General features: G+C 35.8%; 1 protein-coding gene across 6 annotated transcripts in view; it reads left to right on the plus strand.

Moving 5' to 3' along the window:
- Positions 1–18,197, plus strand: part of LOC129740532 (uncharacterized) — a 48,369-nt gene that overhangs the window by 18,313 nt on the left and 11,859 nt on the right. For all 6 annotated transcript variants that reach the window (XM_055732237.1, XM_055732235.1, XM_055732238.1 and 3 more), the window contains one exon: positions 11,855–12,165. In XM_055732237.1, the coding sequence (XP_055588212.1) occupies positions 11,862–12,165 (304 nt within the window). In that variant the 5' untranslated portion in view covers positions 11,855–11,861. The remainder of the gene's footprint in view (positions 1–11,854; positions 12,166–18,197) is intronic.

Raw genomic sequence — 18,197 nt, forward strand, 5'->3', positions numbered from 1 at the left:
CACCCAAACTCCCCGAGACCCCGAGAAAACCCAAAACCCACCCAAAGATGTAGTTCCATCAGATTTAAATCCGGGTGGTAGAGAGAGTAAATCTTGCCACCCTCTTTCTTAAATGCGTACTTCACATCTTTGGGCCAAACTGCTTCGAAATATAATGTATGTCTTGAGCGTATGTATGTATGTATGTAAATGTCGAGGTCGTGTATGTGTGTGTGTGCCAGTTGTGTGTTTTTAGTGGGAAAACCACCCTCGATGCCACTCTGCCGCCACCACGTGGACACACAGCCGGTTTTCCAGCTAGTTTGCTAGCTAGCTCGGTGAGGTGTTAGTTGTTTAATAAAAATTCAAAACCCCCTATCGGCGCTCGCTCTTTCTCAGCCACTATATTCTAGTACCTACTCTATATCTAAAATACATACATATTCAAGCCAAAACGAAATTATAATAGTTGGGGTATGTGGAAAATATCCATATCGGGATAACAGCAGCAGCAGCAGCAGGAATAGGAAGAAGAATAATAATGCAGCCAGAACAATCAAAAGCAGAAGCAAAAGTGGAGGAAGAAGAATGGTGATGTAGCAAGCACCAGCGATTTGTTGTCAGGAAGGCAGTTGTTTTAAACACCCGCGCTTTTTCTGATCCTGGATGGGAAAATGGATCCAGGTCTTTTTCTAGTATGTATCTTTCCCTGTGCTTCCCCACTACATTCACATCATCCCCCCTTACCCATGCTAATACAAGTTAGTTTATTCGATGAGAGGTCCTTCGCAGCTTTCCACAGGAAAATAAAAACTAAACCAACTGAATAAAAAACCTCACACAATTGGGAACATTCGTCTTCTCCGGGAAAGGATATGTATGTATGAAGCCAGCGTAAGAAATTAAACAAACGAACTTCGGAAAGGAAGATCCGAACAAAAAAAAAAAACAACCTTCGAGAAGAAAGATGACTGGCTAGGAGGTTTGTTTTGTTTTTGTCTTCCACTCGGGACGACGATAGTTTTCCCTCTTTCCCCCAAATCCTGAGTAAAAATTTGGGGCCCCAAGTTTTTTTTTTCTGTCGACGGAATACCTACATCCTTGCGTAAATTTTCACTCTTTTCTTCCCGCAAGAAAAGGATCAAGATTTATGCCTCCGGTTGTTTTTTTTTGTTATTTTGGTTCGGTCTTAGAACTTTGTATTCAGATCTTGGCCACTTCTTGGGACAGTTTTTGCTGTGGCCCTCCGGGTGCCGTTTTTATTTGGTGATATTGTTAAAAACTTTTGGTTGAATAAAATATGAGCTTTCTGCTGATGGAGTCGCCGCCGCGCCGTGTGCATTTTCCCAATGGGGGGATTGTTTTTTCTTCGACTCTAATTTGTGCTTGGTAATCGGCAAGATATATAGTTATTTTTGTCACGCTTGAATAAAATATGATTATTGCTGAAATATTTTTTTACATACACATGGAATCAAAATCACCATCAAGGAAATGAAATTTCATATGGATCTAGTTTGTTAAACAACTTTTATTACTATTCTAAGACTCTAAAGCATTTTTCATTATATAGAATATTTCCAAAAAATTGTCATTTCAAGACGTTCAAGATCGTTCTTAAAATTTTATCAGGAGGGATTGATCAACAGCATTGCCTCATTGTTCTTATTTTAAGAGCAGCGAACCAATATTTTCCTTTTTTTTTTTTTTTTGATAAAAACTTATTGAGGGTCGATTCGCGCACTGGCTAACCTCACTTTTTTGACTTTTCTCAGTTCTTGTTTTGATTCCTTTACTTTAGAATTCTACAAGCTAAGGAAACAAGTCAAACATTAATGTCTTCATTAAATTTCCATTCTTACATTTTTAGGAAGAACCTTCAGCTCATTTTCGGGATAAAATAATCATTGAACATGAAATTGGTTGTAAATAGTTTAGGTTGTTCAGGTAATAAATTATGAATCTTTGATTTTGTATGTTAATTCAGCTTAGAACAGAAATACCAATAATTTTATTAAGTCAAACCTGAGGCATATGGTGGCATAAATTTCACAAAGTGCAATAAATGGGTATAAACTTGAGAGTTAAACTATCCCAAGTATTTTTGCCATTACGAAAATATCAGTTCGTAAAACTTGAGAATAGATCAGTCCTTACTTTAGCAATTTCAAAGGAAATTTTCCAAAATTGGATACTGCTGTCCTCGAATAAGTATCGTCCGTACATGTAAGATAGGGTGGCAGCCAAATGGGTCAAGTAGAAATTCGAAAACCAACCATATTCATTTTGAAGATTGGCCCAAAATACTGACCTGTGTGAAATTTCGGGGTGCCGCAAAGCGCTCAAAGTTTCGATTTTTTATCCTTAAAAATCACCAAAGGAGGGACCAAAGGAAATCGGAAAAATCGAAAGTTTTATTTCGATGCCAAATGATTTGAAAATGCATGAAGATCTGTCGTCATCTTATAAAATCGGAAGCCAAAAGTTGACTTTCCATTTTTTTTTCAAGTTAAATTTCTGGCCAATAAAAGCCATCTACTGTCGTCTTTGCAAACTTTTGTAACTTCGGTTACGCGGGAGGTAAATACAATTTGATTGTGAACGCAATGCACCTTGACTCATTTTTATTCATTTTCAAAGATTTACTTTTTGCCTTGAAATTGAAATATTGAAATTTGAAATGATTACATTAATTTACACTAGATTTGATTTAAAATTTTTATTTCCACAATTTTGTTATTTGGTTGTTTTAATTTGTATAAGTTTTTCTAGTTAAAAAAATCACAAACCCTTTGCAAAAAAGCTATTTCAAATCTAGCATATCTGCATGTTTTTTTTTATTTTTGTAACATAAATAAAATTATTGAACAAAATATGAATAAGAAACTTCAAGTAAATATAACGTAATTAAATTTTTCATCACTTTTTAATTGATTTTGAATGGATATTTTGAATTTCGTTATTTATTTTTTCATTTCAACGCCATTTTCGCATTAAGGCTTAGTTCTTTTAGAAATGAGACAGTTACCAATGCGTGTATCTCACAAACCGTTCGTTTGATCGAAATACTTTCTATGAAGGAAATGAAGGGAATGATGATTCATGAAAAAAAAAATAAAGAAATATCTATCGTTTTTTGTAGAAAATATTTCTTTTTCATTCTTGGTACCTCCCATCGGCCGGCGCACACTTTTTTCTGTCCTGATATTGATTAGTTTTTCCAACTCATACTTCGTCTAGTCAGCGTTTTAGGTGGCTGCATCCTCCTCCTTCAATTTCTGCTACTTTTCAGTACAAAAGCTGAAGACAATTTAGTGGATACAGCTGTTTGCAAATTAACCTAACTTGATTATTTTTGAGCCACTTCAAAGCGTTTTGAATAAAATTTCTTCCGGCAAAATCTGACCATAACGAAATAAAACCGTCATTAGATTCAACTTAAAGTACAAACGGTTAGTATAGATCAGGCATGTCAAACTCGTTTAAGTGTGCGGGCCGCATTAAAAATCTTTCATTTCATAAAATTATATTATTTCCTCTCGTAGCAAAAAAAAATCTTTTTAATATTTTGTGGCAGGAAAGCCAGCGTACTTCTGTGTAGTAGGGAATTTTGTGATAATTTAAGACTGGGCTACGCGGGCCGCATTGACCAAGGCCGCGGGCAAATTGTCGTTTAACACACAATGAGTTCTTTTTACTCATTGCGTTTTACAGGACAATTTGTAACCAAAATACAATCTTGGAACAGGCATAACTTTTCTGTTTTAAGTCCAATCGAGTTGTAGTCTTCAGGTGAAATGTTAGTCTTAATTGAAATTTTAATAAAACCTTCATAATCAAGCAATCGATTGGTAAAGACGAAAATGTATGATGAAAAACCAGTTTTTTATGCTTCTTTAGAACACTATGTCTCAGAATCTCTTTCACACTTGAGATTCAGTGTAACCCCTTCCTGTTGTCCGATTCTGCTCAAATTCGGCATATGGCCTTCTGATGACTCTTTTAAACCATCAAAGTCTTTTTTTGCAAGTATTTTGATTTTTAAGTAGGTATTTATTTAGACAAATTTGATAAATTAAATAAAAAAATATCCTAAATTGTGATTTTTGTTAAGCATTAAATCGTGAATAGCTGTTCACACGTGGATACAAACCATATGTTTTGTTCAGCAAAGTTTAAGTGCACAAAAATCCGCATCTTTTGATGGCATTGGTATCAAAAATATTCTACGCTTGGTACACATTTTGGTCAGTTAAATTCAAAATGTTTGGACCAAAAAAATTTTTTTTCTTGAAATTGCTTGCTAGTTTTACATTTTGATACAAACTTGGTTCATTTTATATTTTTTACGTGTAGTTTTTAACTCAAACAAAATTAAAAAAATATCAAATTTATGAATTTTATGTAAATTTTTGGACCCAGAATTTATTTAAAATCAAATCTTTTGAAAATGGACTTTTTTTAAAGATCGCGCTTGCGGAACCTCTAAACATGATTTTTTTTAGTCGGCCCCATACAAAAGTTTGTTCTGCACATCCTAATCTACCATTTGGAGGGTGAGCCCCCAGATTCCCAGAAGTTATGCAATTTTGGGACACCCTACTATATACTCATGAGAAAACGTTCATTCGTGTTGGAAAAAGTGGTAGAAATTTTGACACTAGTACTTTTTAAAACTTTACTACACTTTTTAAAACTTTACCGTGTTAAAATCTGGGGCCTTCAAGTTTTTTTACAACACGTGTTCTATTTTCGCATGTCGAAATTTTACTACTTTTCTTCAACAGGAATGAACTTGCTCTGGCAGACATCTGTTTTCTATACATTGGAGTAATTCCTATGTTGAAATATCCTCCAATAGAATAAAAACTGATAACTGTAATACACCAAAGCTGTAATTTTATAAATTAAAATCATTTTTTTTATAATTTTGTGGAATAAAATAAAAGTTAGGTTTTTCATACTATGAAATCAGTTCATCCACAAGAAAAACTTTATCAAATCTGTTTGCAATCTTATTTCTTCTTAAGATGTTTATTTGAGCTAAGATTCGTAATTTTGATGATAAAAATCATAAATTTGTTGTATTTTATGACAAACTGAAATAAACCCACAACTTCTGAATAGTAAGTTTTAATAAACAACAAGTGAAATTTAAATTGCAAATCTCAAATGTCTCTCAAATCTCACTAAAATGCAGTGTTTAGATGTGGTTACAATCTACGAATATAGATATGCTCATTGATGCTCATGATTAAGATTGCCAGATTTTTTCAGCACGTATCCGGGCCGGATAAACTTGACAATTTTGATTTCAAAAGTGACCACCATTAATCCGGGCAATATTTTCAAAACCCAGAAATTACTTTACAAAAATCAACTCAACAATTTAAACATTTTTTTTTTCATCAAAACTCATCGACAGAGTTTGAATCGTATTTTAGGCTTCCAAAAAACCTTTTATGATTATTTTTATAAAACTTGTTCAAAACATTTCGTTTTGGAGGCGTTTGTTGTTTTTTTTGTTTGATTTGCCAAATAAAGTGAATAAATCCGGGCAAAAATTCGGGAATTTTTCAATGAAATCCGGGCAACCGGGCTGGGCCGGAATGTTCCCAAATTATGCATTAAATATCCTGGCGAACCCGGGCAATCAGGCAACTTTAATCATGGGTAAACTTGCCAGATTGCCCGGTTTCATCCGGGTTTGCCGGGATATTACTACAAAATTTGGGAAAAGTCCGTTCCGGTCCGGTTGCCCGGATTTCATGAATAAGCTTGGATTTTGCCCGGATTTATTATCTTTATTTGCCAAATCCAACAAAAATACCAAATTGTGTTGTAAAAATGTTTTATTTATGCGTCCAGCAAGAGAGTTTTTGAGCAGGTTTTATAAAAATAATCATGAAATTTTTTGGAAGCCCAAAATGCGATTTAAAATCTGCTGATGAGTTTTGGTGAAAAAAAATTTTCCAAAAATTTTTTCAAGATTTTTGTTTAGTTATTTATTGGTTAGACCAAATTTGCCCATATATTGCCCGGATTTTTGGTAGATAATTTTGAAAATTCTCGGATATTGCCCGGTTTTCAGATAAAATAGCCCTAATTTGTCCGGCCCGGAACAAATCCGGACAACCTTACTCCATAGTTGTTATAATTTAAATTCACAAGGCTAGTCTAAGTTGGACAATTTGCAATTATTTGCTCCTTCAACATCGCTTACGTCTTTTGAGGCTCCGACAGATCGGCTTTTCCTTCAAAACTTATTTTACATACAATAAATTCCAAAACAATTCTCGGAATCAGGTACCATTCAGAGTACCATTTTTTCTAAACCATCTGTGTAAGCAGAGTGTAAGCAGAGAAATATATATATATAAAAATGAATTTCTGTCTGTCTGTCTGTCTGTCTGTCTGTCTGTCTGTCTGTCTGTCTGTCTGTCTGTCTGTCTGTCTGTCTGTCTGTTCCCTAAAGACTCAGAAACTACTGAACCGATTTGCGTGAAACTTGGCAGGTGGGGGTATTGGAGGCCGGAGAAGGTTTCTATTGTGGTTTGAGACCCCTCCCCCTAACAGGAAGGGGGGGAGGGGCCTCCCAAATAATAAACAATTTTTTGCATAACTCGAGAACCAATCAAGCAAACGGTATCAAATTTGGCATGGGATGGTATTTGGGGACGGGTAATATTTCTATGAATATTAGGTACCCCTCCCTCCTCTCAGTGGGGTGATAGGAAGGGGGGAGGGGGCTACCTTACAATTTTTCATATAACTCGAAAACTAATCAAGATATTGGAACCAAATTTGACATGGACATGTGTTTTGATACGAAAACTATTTTTATGATTATTTGAGACCCCTCCCTCTTTCCAGTACAAAGGGGGAGGGGGCCTCTTTCATATTTTTACTCATAACTCAAAAAATAATAATGCAAATGGAACCAAATTTGACATGGGAGGGTATTTGGATACGCAAAATATTTCTACGATTATCTGGGACCCCTCCCTCTTTCCAGTAGGGTGATATAAAGGGGGGAGGGGGCCTTTTTTATAATTTTTTACATAACTCAATAACTAATTAAGCAAATGGAACCAAATTTGGCATGGGCAGGTATTTGGGAACGTGACATATTCTTATGATTGTTTGAGACCCCTTCCTTTTTCCAGCGGGGAGAAAAGAAAGAGGGTGGGAAGTTTCATACAGTTATTACTGCACAACTCAAGAACTACAACAGCAAAGGGAACCAAATTTGGCATGGAACGATATTTGGGTACGAGAAATGCTTCTATGAATATTTGGTATCCCTCACTCCTTCAAAGAGGTGGATGAAAAGGGGAAGGAAGGTCTCCCTTACAGTTTTCAGTATAACTGGAGAGTTGATCGATCAAATTGAACCATATTTGGCATGTGAGGGTATTTGGATACGAGAAATGTTTCTATTATAAATTGAGGCCCCATCTGTTTTAGCTGAAAGATATAAAGGGTGAAAGGGGGCTCCCATACAATTTTTTTGCATAACTCGAGAATTAATCGAGCAAATGAAACCAAATTTGGCATGAAAAAGTATTTGAGTACGAAAAATACTTTTTCATATGTGAAAAAATTCCTTTCTTGCAGTAGGATGATAGAACATTTAACTTTTTTTTTACAAAATCCGAGAAATCGACAAATCATTTTGGTATGATTCTATGATTATCTGACACATTTTCAGTGAGTAGGTGCAAAGGAGAAGGGAGGTGAGCCCAATACAATTTTGTTAGCATAAGTTCTCAATTTATGCTAACGAAGCCAACAAATGGAAACAAATATGCCATGGAAAGTACTTGGTCACGAGATATGTTTCTACGATTGTTATAGACCCTTACGCTTTACAGTGTAGAGAGGGGAAGAAAGGAGGAGGCTCCATATACATTTTGTTGTAAAGCTTAAAAACTTATCGACCGATGCAATGGAACTGTATTTGATATAAAAGGATTTTTGAGAACGAAAAAAAAATGGGTATGAATATTAAAGATCACGACCTCCATTCAGCAGAAGGTGAAGGAAAGGACAGCTGAGGGGGCTCTCTTATCAGTTTTTTAGCATAAATTCAGAACACATCAAGCAAAAACAACCATATTTTATAAGTTAGATTGTTTGCGTACGATTTATTTGAGACCCTCCAGACAGATTAACATTATCAGATCTTTAACACAAATTTATTGATCAAGATTCAGAAAATTAGTTTAAATCATATTTATGTTGCAATTCAAAACTCCAGCTGCAGCTCTCATTTTATAGCGGTTGCTTATAAATTGTGTCATAATTTGATTTAAAATAAACCAACAAACCAATAAAAATTTGAATAATTTTGGAAAATATAATTTGATTTTGAAAGGTGTAGCAAAGCGCACCGGGTCAGCTAGTAGAATATAAAATTGTGACAACAAAATTTTAAAAGTTACTAAGACTGAAATATAGAACAAACTGAAAGTGGCTCCAGAGAGTTACCTACCCTTTAATCTGAATTCAATATTAAATCCACTCCAGATCAGCTTCCTAGTTAATATTTTTATACTCATTGGCCGATTTCAACCTTCCTTCAAAATCACCAACCATTAAAATCAAAGAAACTCCCGCTATCGAAATTGCAATCTTTCTCTCCCCTCTTGATTGCATCTGCATTAGGGTGTCCCAAAATTGCATAACTTCTGGGAATCTGGGGGCTCACCCTCCAAATGGTAGATTAGGATGTGCAGAACAAACTTTTGTATGGGGCCGACTAAAAAAAATCATGTTTAGAGGTTCCGCAAGCGCGATCTTTGAAAAAAGTCCACTTTCAAAAGATTTGATTTTAAATAAATTCTGGGTCCAAAAATTTTCATAAAATTTATTTATTTTATATTTTTTTAATTTTGTTTGAGTTTAATACTATACGTAAAAAATGAAAAATGAACCAAATTTGTATCAAAATGTAAAACAAGCAGGCTATTAACAAGAAAAAAAATTTTTTTGGTTCAAAAATTTTGGATTTAACTGGGCAAAATGTAAATCAAGCGTGAAATATTTTTTATACCAATGCCATCAAAAGATGCGGATTTTTGTGCACTTAAAGTTGGCTGAACAAAACATGTTGTTTGTATCATCGTGGAAAGAGCTATTCATGGTTTAATCCTTAACAAAAATCACAATTTAGGATATTTTTTATTCAATTTATCAAATTTGTATTAAAAAATACCTACTTAAAAATCAAAATACTTGCAAAAAAAGACTTGGATGGTTTAAGGAAGTCATCAGAAGGCCATTTGCCAAATTTGAGCGGAATCGGACAACAGGAAGGGGTTGCACTGAATCTCAAGTGTGAAAGGGATTCTGAGACATTGTGTTCTAAAGAAGCATAAAAAACTGGTTTTTCATCATACATTTTTTTCTTTATAAATTGATTGCTTTATTATGTAGATTTTATCAAAATTTAAATTAAGACTAACATTTCACCTGAAGACTGCAACTCGATTGGACTTCAAACAAAAAAGTTATAGCTGTTCAAAGATTGTTTTTTTTTGTGCAAATTGTCGTTTAACACACAATGAGTACATTTTACTCATTGCGTTTTACAGGGCAATTTACCACAAAAATACAATCTTGGAACAGCCATAACTTTTTTGTTTTAAGTCCAATCGAGTTGCAGTCTTGAGGTGAAATGTTAGTCTTAGTTGAAATTTTAATAAAATTAACATAATAAAGCAATCGATTGGTAAAGAAAAAAAATTATGATGGAAAACCAGTTTTTTATGCTTCTTTAGAACACTATGTCTCAGAATCCCTTTCACACTTGAGATTCAGTGCAACCCCTTCCTGTTGTCCGATTCCGCTCAAATTTGGCATATGGCCATCTGATGACTTTCTTTAACCATCCAAGTCTTTTTTGCAAGTATTTCGATTTTAAAGTAGGTATTTTTTAATACAAATTTGATAAATTGAATAAAAAATATCCTTAATTGTGCTTTTTGTTAAGGATTAAACCATGAATAGCTCTTTTCACGATGATACAAACAACATGTTTTGTTCAGCCAACTTTAAGTGCACAAAAATCCGCATCTTTTGATGGCATTGGTATTAAAAATATTTACACTTGGTACACATTTTGCCCAGTTGAATCCAAAATTTTTGGACCAAAAAAATTTTTTTTCTTGTTAATAGCCTGCTTGTTTTACATTTTGTACAAATTTGGTTCATTTTTCATTTTTTACGTATAGTATTAAACTCAAACAAAATTAAAAAAATATAAAATAAATAAATTTTATGAAAATTTTTGGACCCAGAATTTATTTAAAATCAAATCTTTTGAAAGTGGACTTTTTTCAAAGATCGCGCTTGCGGAACCTCTAAACATGATTTTTTTTAGTCGGCCCCATACAAAAGTTTGTTCTGCACATCCTAATCTACCATTTGGAGGGTGAGCCCCCAGATTCCCAGAAGTTATGCAATTTTGGGACACCCTAATCTGCATAGGAATTTCAAAACCCGACGGGGGCGTCCGATTCTGATGACGATGATGACGATGGTCAAAAGTCTTTCCCAGTGCATCAGCAGTAGACTAGGGATGCAGGAGTCAGCCCTTTTTTCCGGGGTACCTAGATTGAACAGGAACACCCTCGCCGCCGTTACTCCTCCATCCGATTAGATGATAGATGTTGTTCCCAGCGATACATGTTTAGATTTCTTTTTGGTCCTACACACCGAGGGAAGAAGAGGGGTGTCGCGGGTTCTGGGTGCGTTTGACCATATTTGAATGCGTGAACTAGTCCAGGCTTCCTCCCTGGATGTGGTGGTGCAACGCTTTCCCGGGACAACAGCAAACAAATGGGCGCCCCCTCCCTCGCTGTTTAAATTTTAGCCATCGTGCTGCTGATAAGGTGTGGGTGGGTAGTTGGGTGGGTGTGGATGCGTTGCCTTCCGGTGGTGTGAGTACCGGGGGTGGCGAGGATCAAGGGTGGAAAAGCGCACGCCACCGTCGACGTCGTCGTCGTCGTCGCGCGAGAAGCGAAAGTTTTCTATTAAACAACGAACGCGCTTCTAATTATCTAATTACGGGCGGTTTTTAAACAAATCACGGTCGCGTGAAAGGCGAAAAGTTTTCGCGCAGCTACTTCCTTCCTCCAAACCGATCCGATCCTTGCTTCCTCTTCTTGACAATCAGTTCCTGTTCCAATCCTTAAACGGTGTGGCTCGTGGATTGTGGAGTTTGGGGACTGTGGGGGTGATCTCCACAACAGTTCTAGTACCACTATTCTCTAACCCGACCGTCACTATTTTACATTTACTGCACACAATTACTATTAGCACCGCGCTCTGACAAAACGAATCGAGAAACCGCAAACTGTACGGCGGCAACGGCGAAAAGGGGCGGTCGAAAGTTTTAAACAACACCTGATCGGGTGCTCGAAACTGGCAGGCTCGAAACGGAAATTGCAAAAAAAAATCTTTTTCTCCAACCGACAACCCCCCGAAAGTTCGCACTCTTTCTCTGTCTCTCTCGCTGACTCTTTCTATTAATGCCTGGACTCGGGGAAAATCCAGCGCTGGGAAACCTACATATGCATTTTTAAACATCAAACGATATGTACATATGATGATGATGATGATTAGAATAAATGACTACCACGCTACCTATACATAAATATATCTATAGAAATATAAAACCTAGTTTTTAAGCTCAGCCCGGAGTTGGGTCCCTGCCAAAAAGTAGGGCTCACTCCACGCACATTCTAGACAGTATTAATCATCGATCCTTCCGGGGAACGTCTTCTTTTTCCCGCGTGGGTTCCGCTTCTCGGAATCTTTTCTCCGGATTTTCCTTTTTCTTCTGTGCTTTCATCATCGGACCATCCATCAGAGTCAGAATGCAGATCCAGCACGTCCGGGACCTGTGTGCCGTGCCGGGGGCAGCAGCAGCAGCCGCAGCCGCAGCGGCCGAACTCAACTGCACCGGTGATATCCTGTCGGTGCAGAACCTGCTGCCACAGTTGGGGCCACCCGAGAACAAACCGCACCAGTGCCAGCAGTGTCTCAAGAGTTTCTCCTCCAACCACCAGCTGGTGCAGCACATCCGGGTCCACACCGGCGAGAAACCGTACAAATGTTCCTACTGTGATCGCAAGTTCAAGCAGCTGTCGCACGTCCAGCAGCACACCCGGCTGCATACCGGTAGGCGCTTTCGTTTATTCTCTTTATCTCTTAACCATTTAAACCCCTTAAAAATCCACTAACCGATCCTTTACGATCTTCGTTGCAAAACGAACCAAAACAAACGCAGGCACAAACCGGAAGGAGCTACCCACGCGAAACAGAATTGCAAAATCTTCTTTGAGGCACACGGTTTGTTAGTGTGTTAGGTCAGTATGAGATGAACAAACTTTGGGAAGTTGTCCCAAAGCAAGAAAAAAAAATCCAAATTTATTTTTCGATTTAGAAGTGTTTTCAAAATTTTCAATTGGTTTTCAGCGCAGTATACAAACATTCTTGATAAACCTATGAAATCAAATCGTTTTGTTTTATTTTTTATTTTTGGACTTTATTAAAACGCAATCGAAGCGTGTGCTATGTTTAACAGGCATTGAATATGAAAGCCGAGATTTTGTCGTGAATAACGTGTGAAAAATTAAAAAAAGTGGTTAGAAACTTACCAAAAAAAGTGTCAAGAAGTTAATTTATGAAAAAAAAAATTTCAATGTGTGAGCTAAATAACAGCATAACTGACTCTTTTAGTACGAGTGAATCTCTTGAAGACAAAGTTATTCTCATAAGCTTTAAACAATTCAAGAATGAACGGTTTCCTCTGAAAAAAAAACTTCAATCTAAAAGGAGTGCCATTTCATGGAATGTCGACCGAAGTTCATAGTTCAAGCTTTCTGGTTCAGATTTCTGGATACTCTGTGTTCAAAATTTATTCTCGTTTCGTCTTCTAGCTCGTGTGCTAGTCGACTGTGATTCCTCAAAGGTATTACAAACATTTTATAAATTAATATTTCAGGGAAAGAAAGACTTTCAGAGAAGTTAAATTTGATTTTTGTTCGTACAGAAAAGGTTTCTATGAGGCCAGAAAATCCACAGTAGGAAAAAAATGAATTGAAGGAGTTGAATCATTTCCATTCGACATGCAGATGGATTTGAAAGTCAGCTTTGTAACAACTGCTTTGTTTCATAATTTTTTCTACTTCGGGACATTTTTTTGGGTTCCTTTGTGACTTTTACCTGTTTTATTAAGATCTTCTAACCATATATTGCACATTCATTTTTCATACAGTTTCGCCGAGTCTCTTTTTTTAAGTTGAAAAAATTGTCAAATGCACTTTGCAGGAAGTGACCCAGCAAACATTTATGAAGGTATAACACAGGAACAACAAAATTATTCAAACAAATATACCAGATGAAAAGATTGTATTAAACTTACCAAAATAGCATATAGCTACAAAATTGGAGGCGATATACCTACAATGACAAGATTCCAACGATTCGATTTCCCCACAAAAAGCAAAATAAACGAAAAAAAAATTCCCCGACCGAGATTTGAACTCCAGTACTCCGAGTTGGCTGTCCGGTATCTTACCACGGTGCCAACTCATCATCTGATATGATCCACGCTACAGCTCTATGGGTGAGATTCTCTTTTTGTGAGAGGAGACCGGGAAGAGTGTCAATTGAAGGACCTCCCATTTATCGTAAATCAGTTCACTCAAATCGTAAATGTTGAATTAGTAAATTCTCAACGTTTTGGAGATATATTTACGAGTTGACTAAACTGCTATCCGATTCAACTTTTTTTAGGCAAAGCTTGTCGTAAATGAATGATGGAAAATCACTCAATACCATCGTGTTTACGATGGCTATTGAAAATGTCTTAATATTCGATTTGGATTATCATTTCTATTACGACTTCATGTTAGCTGGGGAAGCCGCAATCTCAGGCTTTCTAGGCCAGATTGCGGGTATGAACAAAAAAACGAACACAAACACACCTAGGATCCAAGAATATGATGCATCTTTCAAATACAAATCCACCTGCCTATACTATTAACAATACCAATACTGTGCACAATTGGACAAACCAGCTTTGAACTGGAAAATTTAGTTTAGGTTAGCATTATTATGTATATTAACACCAAACATACCGACACTTTGAATATAGGTACCAATTTATACCGCTGAGGGTCAAATGACCCCTAATACTTTTCCGATAAAACTCTCTTGTTTCACAACCGATTTTTACAAAATTCATAGTTTTGGAAAGCTTGTAACGTGACCCAAATATGATTCTCAGACAATGTTCGGCTACAATCATTAGTTTTAATGTTATTCAAAATGTAAGAAAAATAATCCAAAAAAACATGCTTCGGGAAAATGGCTGTAAATCAGTAGACTGAGTCGATTCGGGATCATTTTTTTTAATTTCTCAAACCCTGGGGTCTAAAAAGCTTCGTTTTGGTCCAAAACTGATCTATGATTTTTTGCTGAATGTTTAGGTAACGTTCACATGAGTAAATTTGAACTTTTAGGTTTGTGTAGGAAAATTTAATATTTTGTACTGAAAAATCAACACCATTTTTGTTTCTTCAGAGGAATCGAGCCTGCTGCCGGTTTGTGGGAGAATTTGTAAAATTCGTAAAGGAAATTTTCCGCTGAACAACATTGTCGAAGCCTGTAACTTCGTATTTTATAAGATAAAAAAAAGTTATTATGTGTTAAATGGGGGTATTAGTGAACCTTCATATAAGAGAAGCGACATCTAATCCCTCTTAAAATAAAATATGTGGCAACATCGCCGAATCTTGGACAAAAAAAATCCCCAGCACTGTTTTCTGGCTCAATGTTCAAGCTCTAAAGTGAACGCTCTTTCAATCCAACAAAACAACATTGAACTCGATGCCCGAAGGATCGCGATAAACGGCATGAATGACTTGAATTTCGTTAATAATCAGTTAGTTTTCTAACTAGAAACACAATTCTCCAAAGCATTGAAAAAATTGCACCTAATCTTAAATTCATATACGACCAGCTAAAAAATGATCTAATTGAACTATAACAACAATCACAATACCTTCCTCGGTTGAGTTTTCAATAAGAAAGGTAAAATCTCTGCGACAAAATGCTCGGATCGATTGGAATCGATTTTGACAGTTCTTTTGCTCGATTGGAATTTTGTGTTTCAGATGTCACTTCTCTTATATACAGGTTCACTAGGGGGTATGTCTTTTGGCATTGAAAAATAATAAATTCAATTGACATCACTGCTGAGTGTCTATATAGCTAGGTATTGCAAGACTACTTCGCGAGGCTCCAGCAGTGATGTCAATTGAATTTATCGTTTATCAATGCGAAAAGACATACGACTGTTAAACAGCTAATAACTTTCTTACCTAACAAGACACGAAGATACGGCCTTCAACAAAGCTCCTTTAGAAAATTTACAAATTGGCACAAAAACCATAAGCTGACTCGGTTCCACAGAAGAAACAAAAATGATGTTGATTTTTCAGTACAAAATATTCAATTTTCCCATACAAACCTAAAAGTTAAAATTTACTCACGTTAACGTTACTTAAAAATTCTGCAAAAAATCATGGATGTGTTTTGGACCAAAACGAAGCTTTCCAACCTTAATGTTTGAAAAATTCAAAAATGACCGCAAATCGACTCAGTCTAGTAAGTCAGTTATTAAGTGCTCGAACAAAAATTCACTTAGTGCCTGAGAAAGCTGAATTTAAAACCTATATGTAGCACATATGAAAATATTTTTTTTAATACCTTAAGATCATGCCGCACAGAAATTGTAAAAAAGTGTTCTTTTCAGTGAATCAACCACCAAAACTGTTCCAGTCACAGTAGACAAGTGTTGATAAGTGAACTTTCCAGTTGGCGTAATTTGTGACATTTTGGCATCTTTAGATTTATGAAACACGGAAAACAGAATTCTTGACAAGTATGCAAAAGTGGCTGTTTTTAGAAATTTTGAACAATTTGCGTTTTCTTAGATTATTCTGCACTGGATTTTAAGTATAATAACTGTAATAACTGACTTAAAGCCTTTTTCCGGAAGTATGTTTTTCCGGATTTTTTTCTTGGACTTTGAATAACTTTAAAATTACTGATTGTAGCTGAATATTGTCTGAGAATCATATTTGAGCCACGTCACGGTACAAGCTTCAAAACTATAAATTTTGTTTAAATCGTTTGAGAAACAAAAGAGTTTTAGCGGGAAAAGTGTTAGGAGTCATTTGGCGCCCGGCGCTATAAATAGGTATACCACATATGTTTTTCGAAATCTACAAACTTTTAAAAATTATAATAAAGAAAAAATACGTGCATTTTGGAGATAAAAATAGTCATGAAGAAAAATTTGAAAAAAGACAATTATAATACAAGTTATAGTCTTTTAAAACAAAAAAAAAAGTCATTTGACCTCCTCCGATTCATTAAATGTTAAACAAAATTCAGCTTCAACTGTCCGGTAGCTTGTCATTCGTTTACGAAAGCGCAGAATCCGATCTCGATCAATAGATCACCAAATAAACAGTCGTTGGTGATTGTTTGCTGTTCCAAACTAGAAGGACATTGTTCCCAAGGGAATAGAAAATTTTATATTTTGTACATTCTTTTATCAAAACAGTTGAGGTTCCTACGGGAACAGTATTTGTGGTATTTTCTCAAAAGGAAATAAGTCTTTTTACCGTGGACCTCTAAACTAGGAACCAGACTCAAAAGATACAACGCATTTTTTCTCCCGGACTAGGAAAAATCTCTCGTTATGACGTAGGGGAAAACGGTACAGAACGCATCAGTTTAGCATTAACGCTATTTTCAGCGCTACCAATCGTTTAAGAACCAAATTGAGCAATCAATCTTTCGAATCCAACATTGGTGCACCTTTTAAGTTTGAAAAAGGACGAAATTTGTTATAATAATGCATTCTTATCCTAATTTGGGAGTCAGCAAATAAAAAGAATGACACTTCGTTTTGAGATTCGGGTTTTCTCAAAAGTTATCAGCATTCAAAATTTAAACACGTGGTCTGGCGCACATTCTGTCCCAATTATGGTATCAGATTTTAGGTTAAAGATTTCAGTAAACTTAGTTAATTTTGAGTGTAAGAATTAGAGTCATTTTACACAATATAAATGAAGGAAAACATCGTTTGAAGCCATTGGTAAGCATATTTTTGAAAAATATTGGCATGAGCAATCTTACTCCGCTGGTGCGTCTTGAACAGTTTTCCTCTACCTCGAATCTGTTTTTCTCCCAGGAAGATTCGGCAGTTCATTGAAATAAGCTAGTGACTCTTGGCGTTGGGTACAGACAAGAGAAATATTCTAACTCTCTGTGATTTTACCCAAAAATTCTGTCAAGGTATTGCTGTTGATGTTATTTTTATCAATTTCATTGAAAAGTTGTGAACAATCGGATCTTTTTTGCATTTTATTTGAGAAAACCAGTTAACATTACTAATCTCACCATATTTTGCAAATTCAGAGTTCAAAATACCAAATTTGAATGAAATTAAAACTTACGGTTAAGAAAAATCTGTGTAATCTGTGAATTTTTCCAAAATCTGTGTTCTGTGACACAGATTCTGTGATGAAAATCGCTCGAAATTCTGTGAACGAAAAAAAAAAATCTGTGATTTCGGCAATCTTGGCTACAAATCCGTAAGAACCTTTTTTTGCCGTGACTCTCTTTGTGGCTGCTATCAAATAGAGCGAAATTTACTTTTTTTTGTGCTGACAGGAGCAAATTTTCTTCCCAACAGGAAGCAATTCAATTCCCAACAGGAATAGATTTGATCTTGAAAGCAAAAGAAAAGAACAATTTTTTATGTTAAGTACCTAAATCAAGTAAAGTCATTAATCACTTCTTCAAAGCTCGCCTCCTTTTTTTAGTCGTAGCCAAACTCAAAGTTATCTCCATTTCCTTGATCATCGATTAAGATTCCTAGCTTCCTCCCAAAGTTCTGCCATCGGGACGGGACCTTTTTTTTTATCAAGACGCTAGAGCGGCTGACACTTGACGAATAACGAAAAAAATCTACTCCACCAGATGTAAACAAAAACGTCGACGTATGCTGCTTCTAATTTTATGTTGGAGATTTTTCCGTAAGAGCGAGTTCACTGGTGTTGGGGGAAAGTGGTAGAAATTTTGACATTTGTAGCACATTTTGAAAATTTGTATTTTTTTACAGCACTGTT

The sequence above is a fragment of the Uranotaenia lowii genome, chromosome 1, assembly GCF_029784155.1.
Source record: "Uranotaenia lowii strain MFRU-FL chromosome 1, ASM2978415v1, whole genome shotgun sequence".
Lineage (NCBI taxonomy): Eukaryota > Metazoa > Arthropoda > Insecta > Diptera > Culicidae > Uranotaenia > Uranotaenia lowii.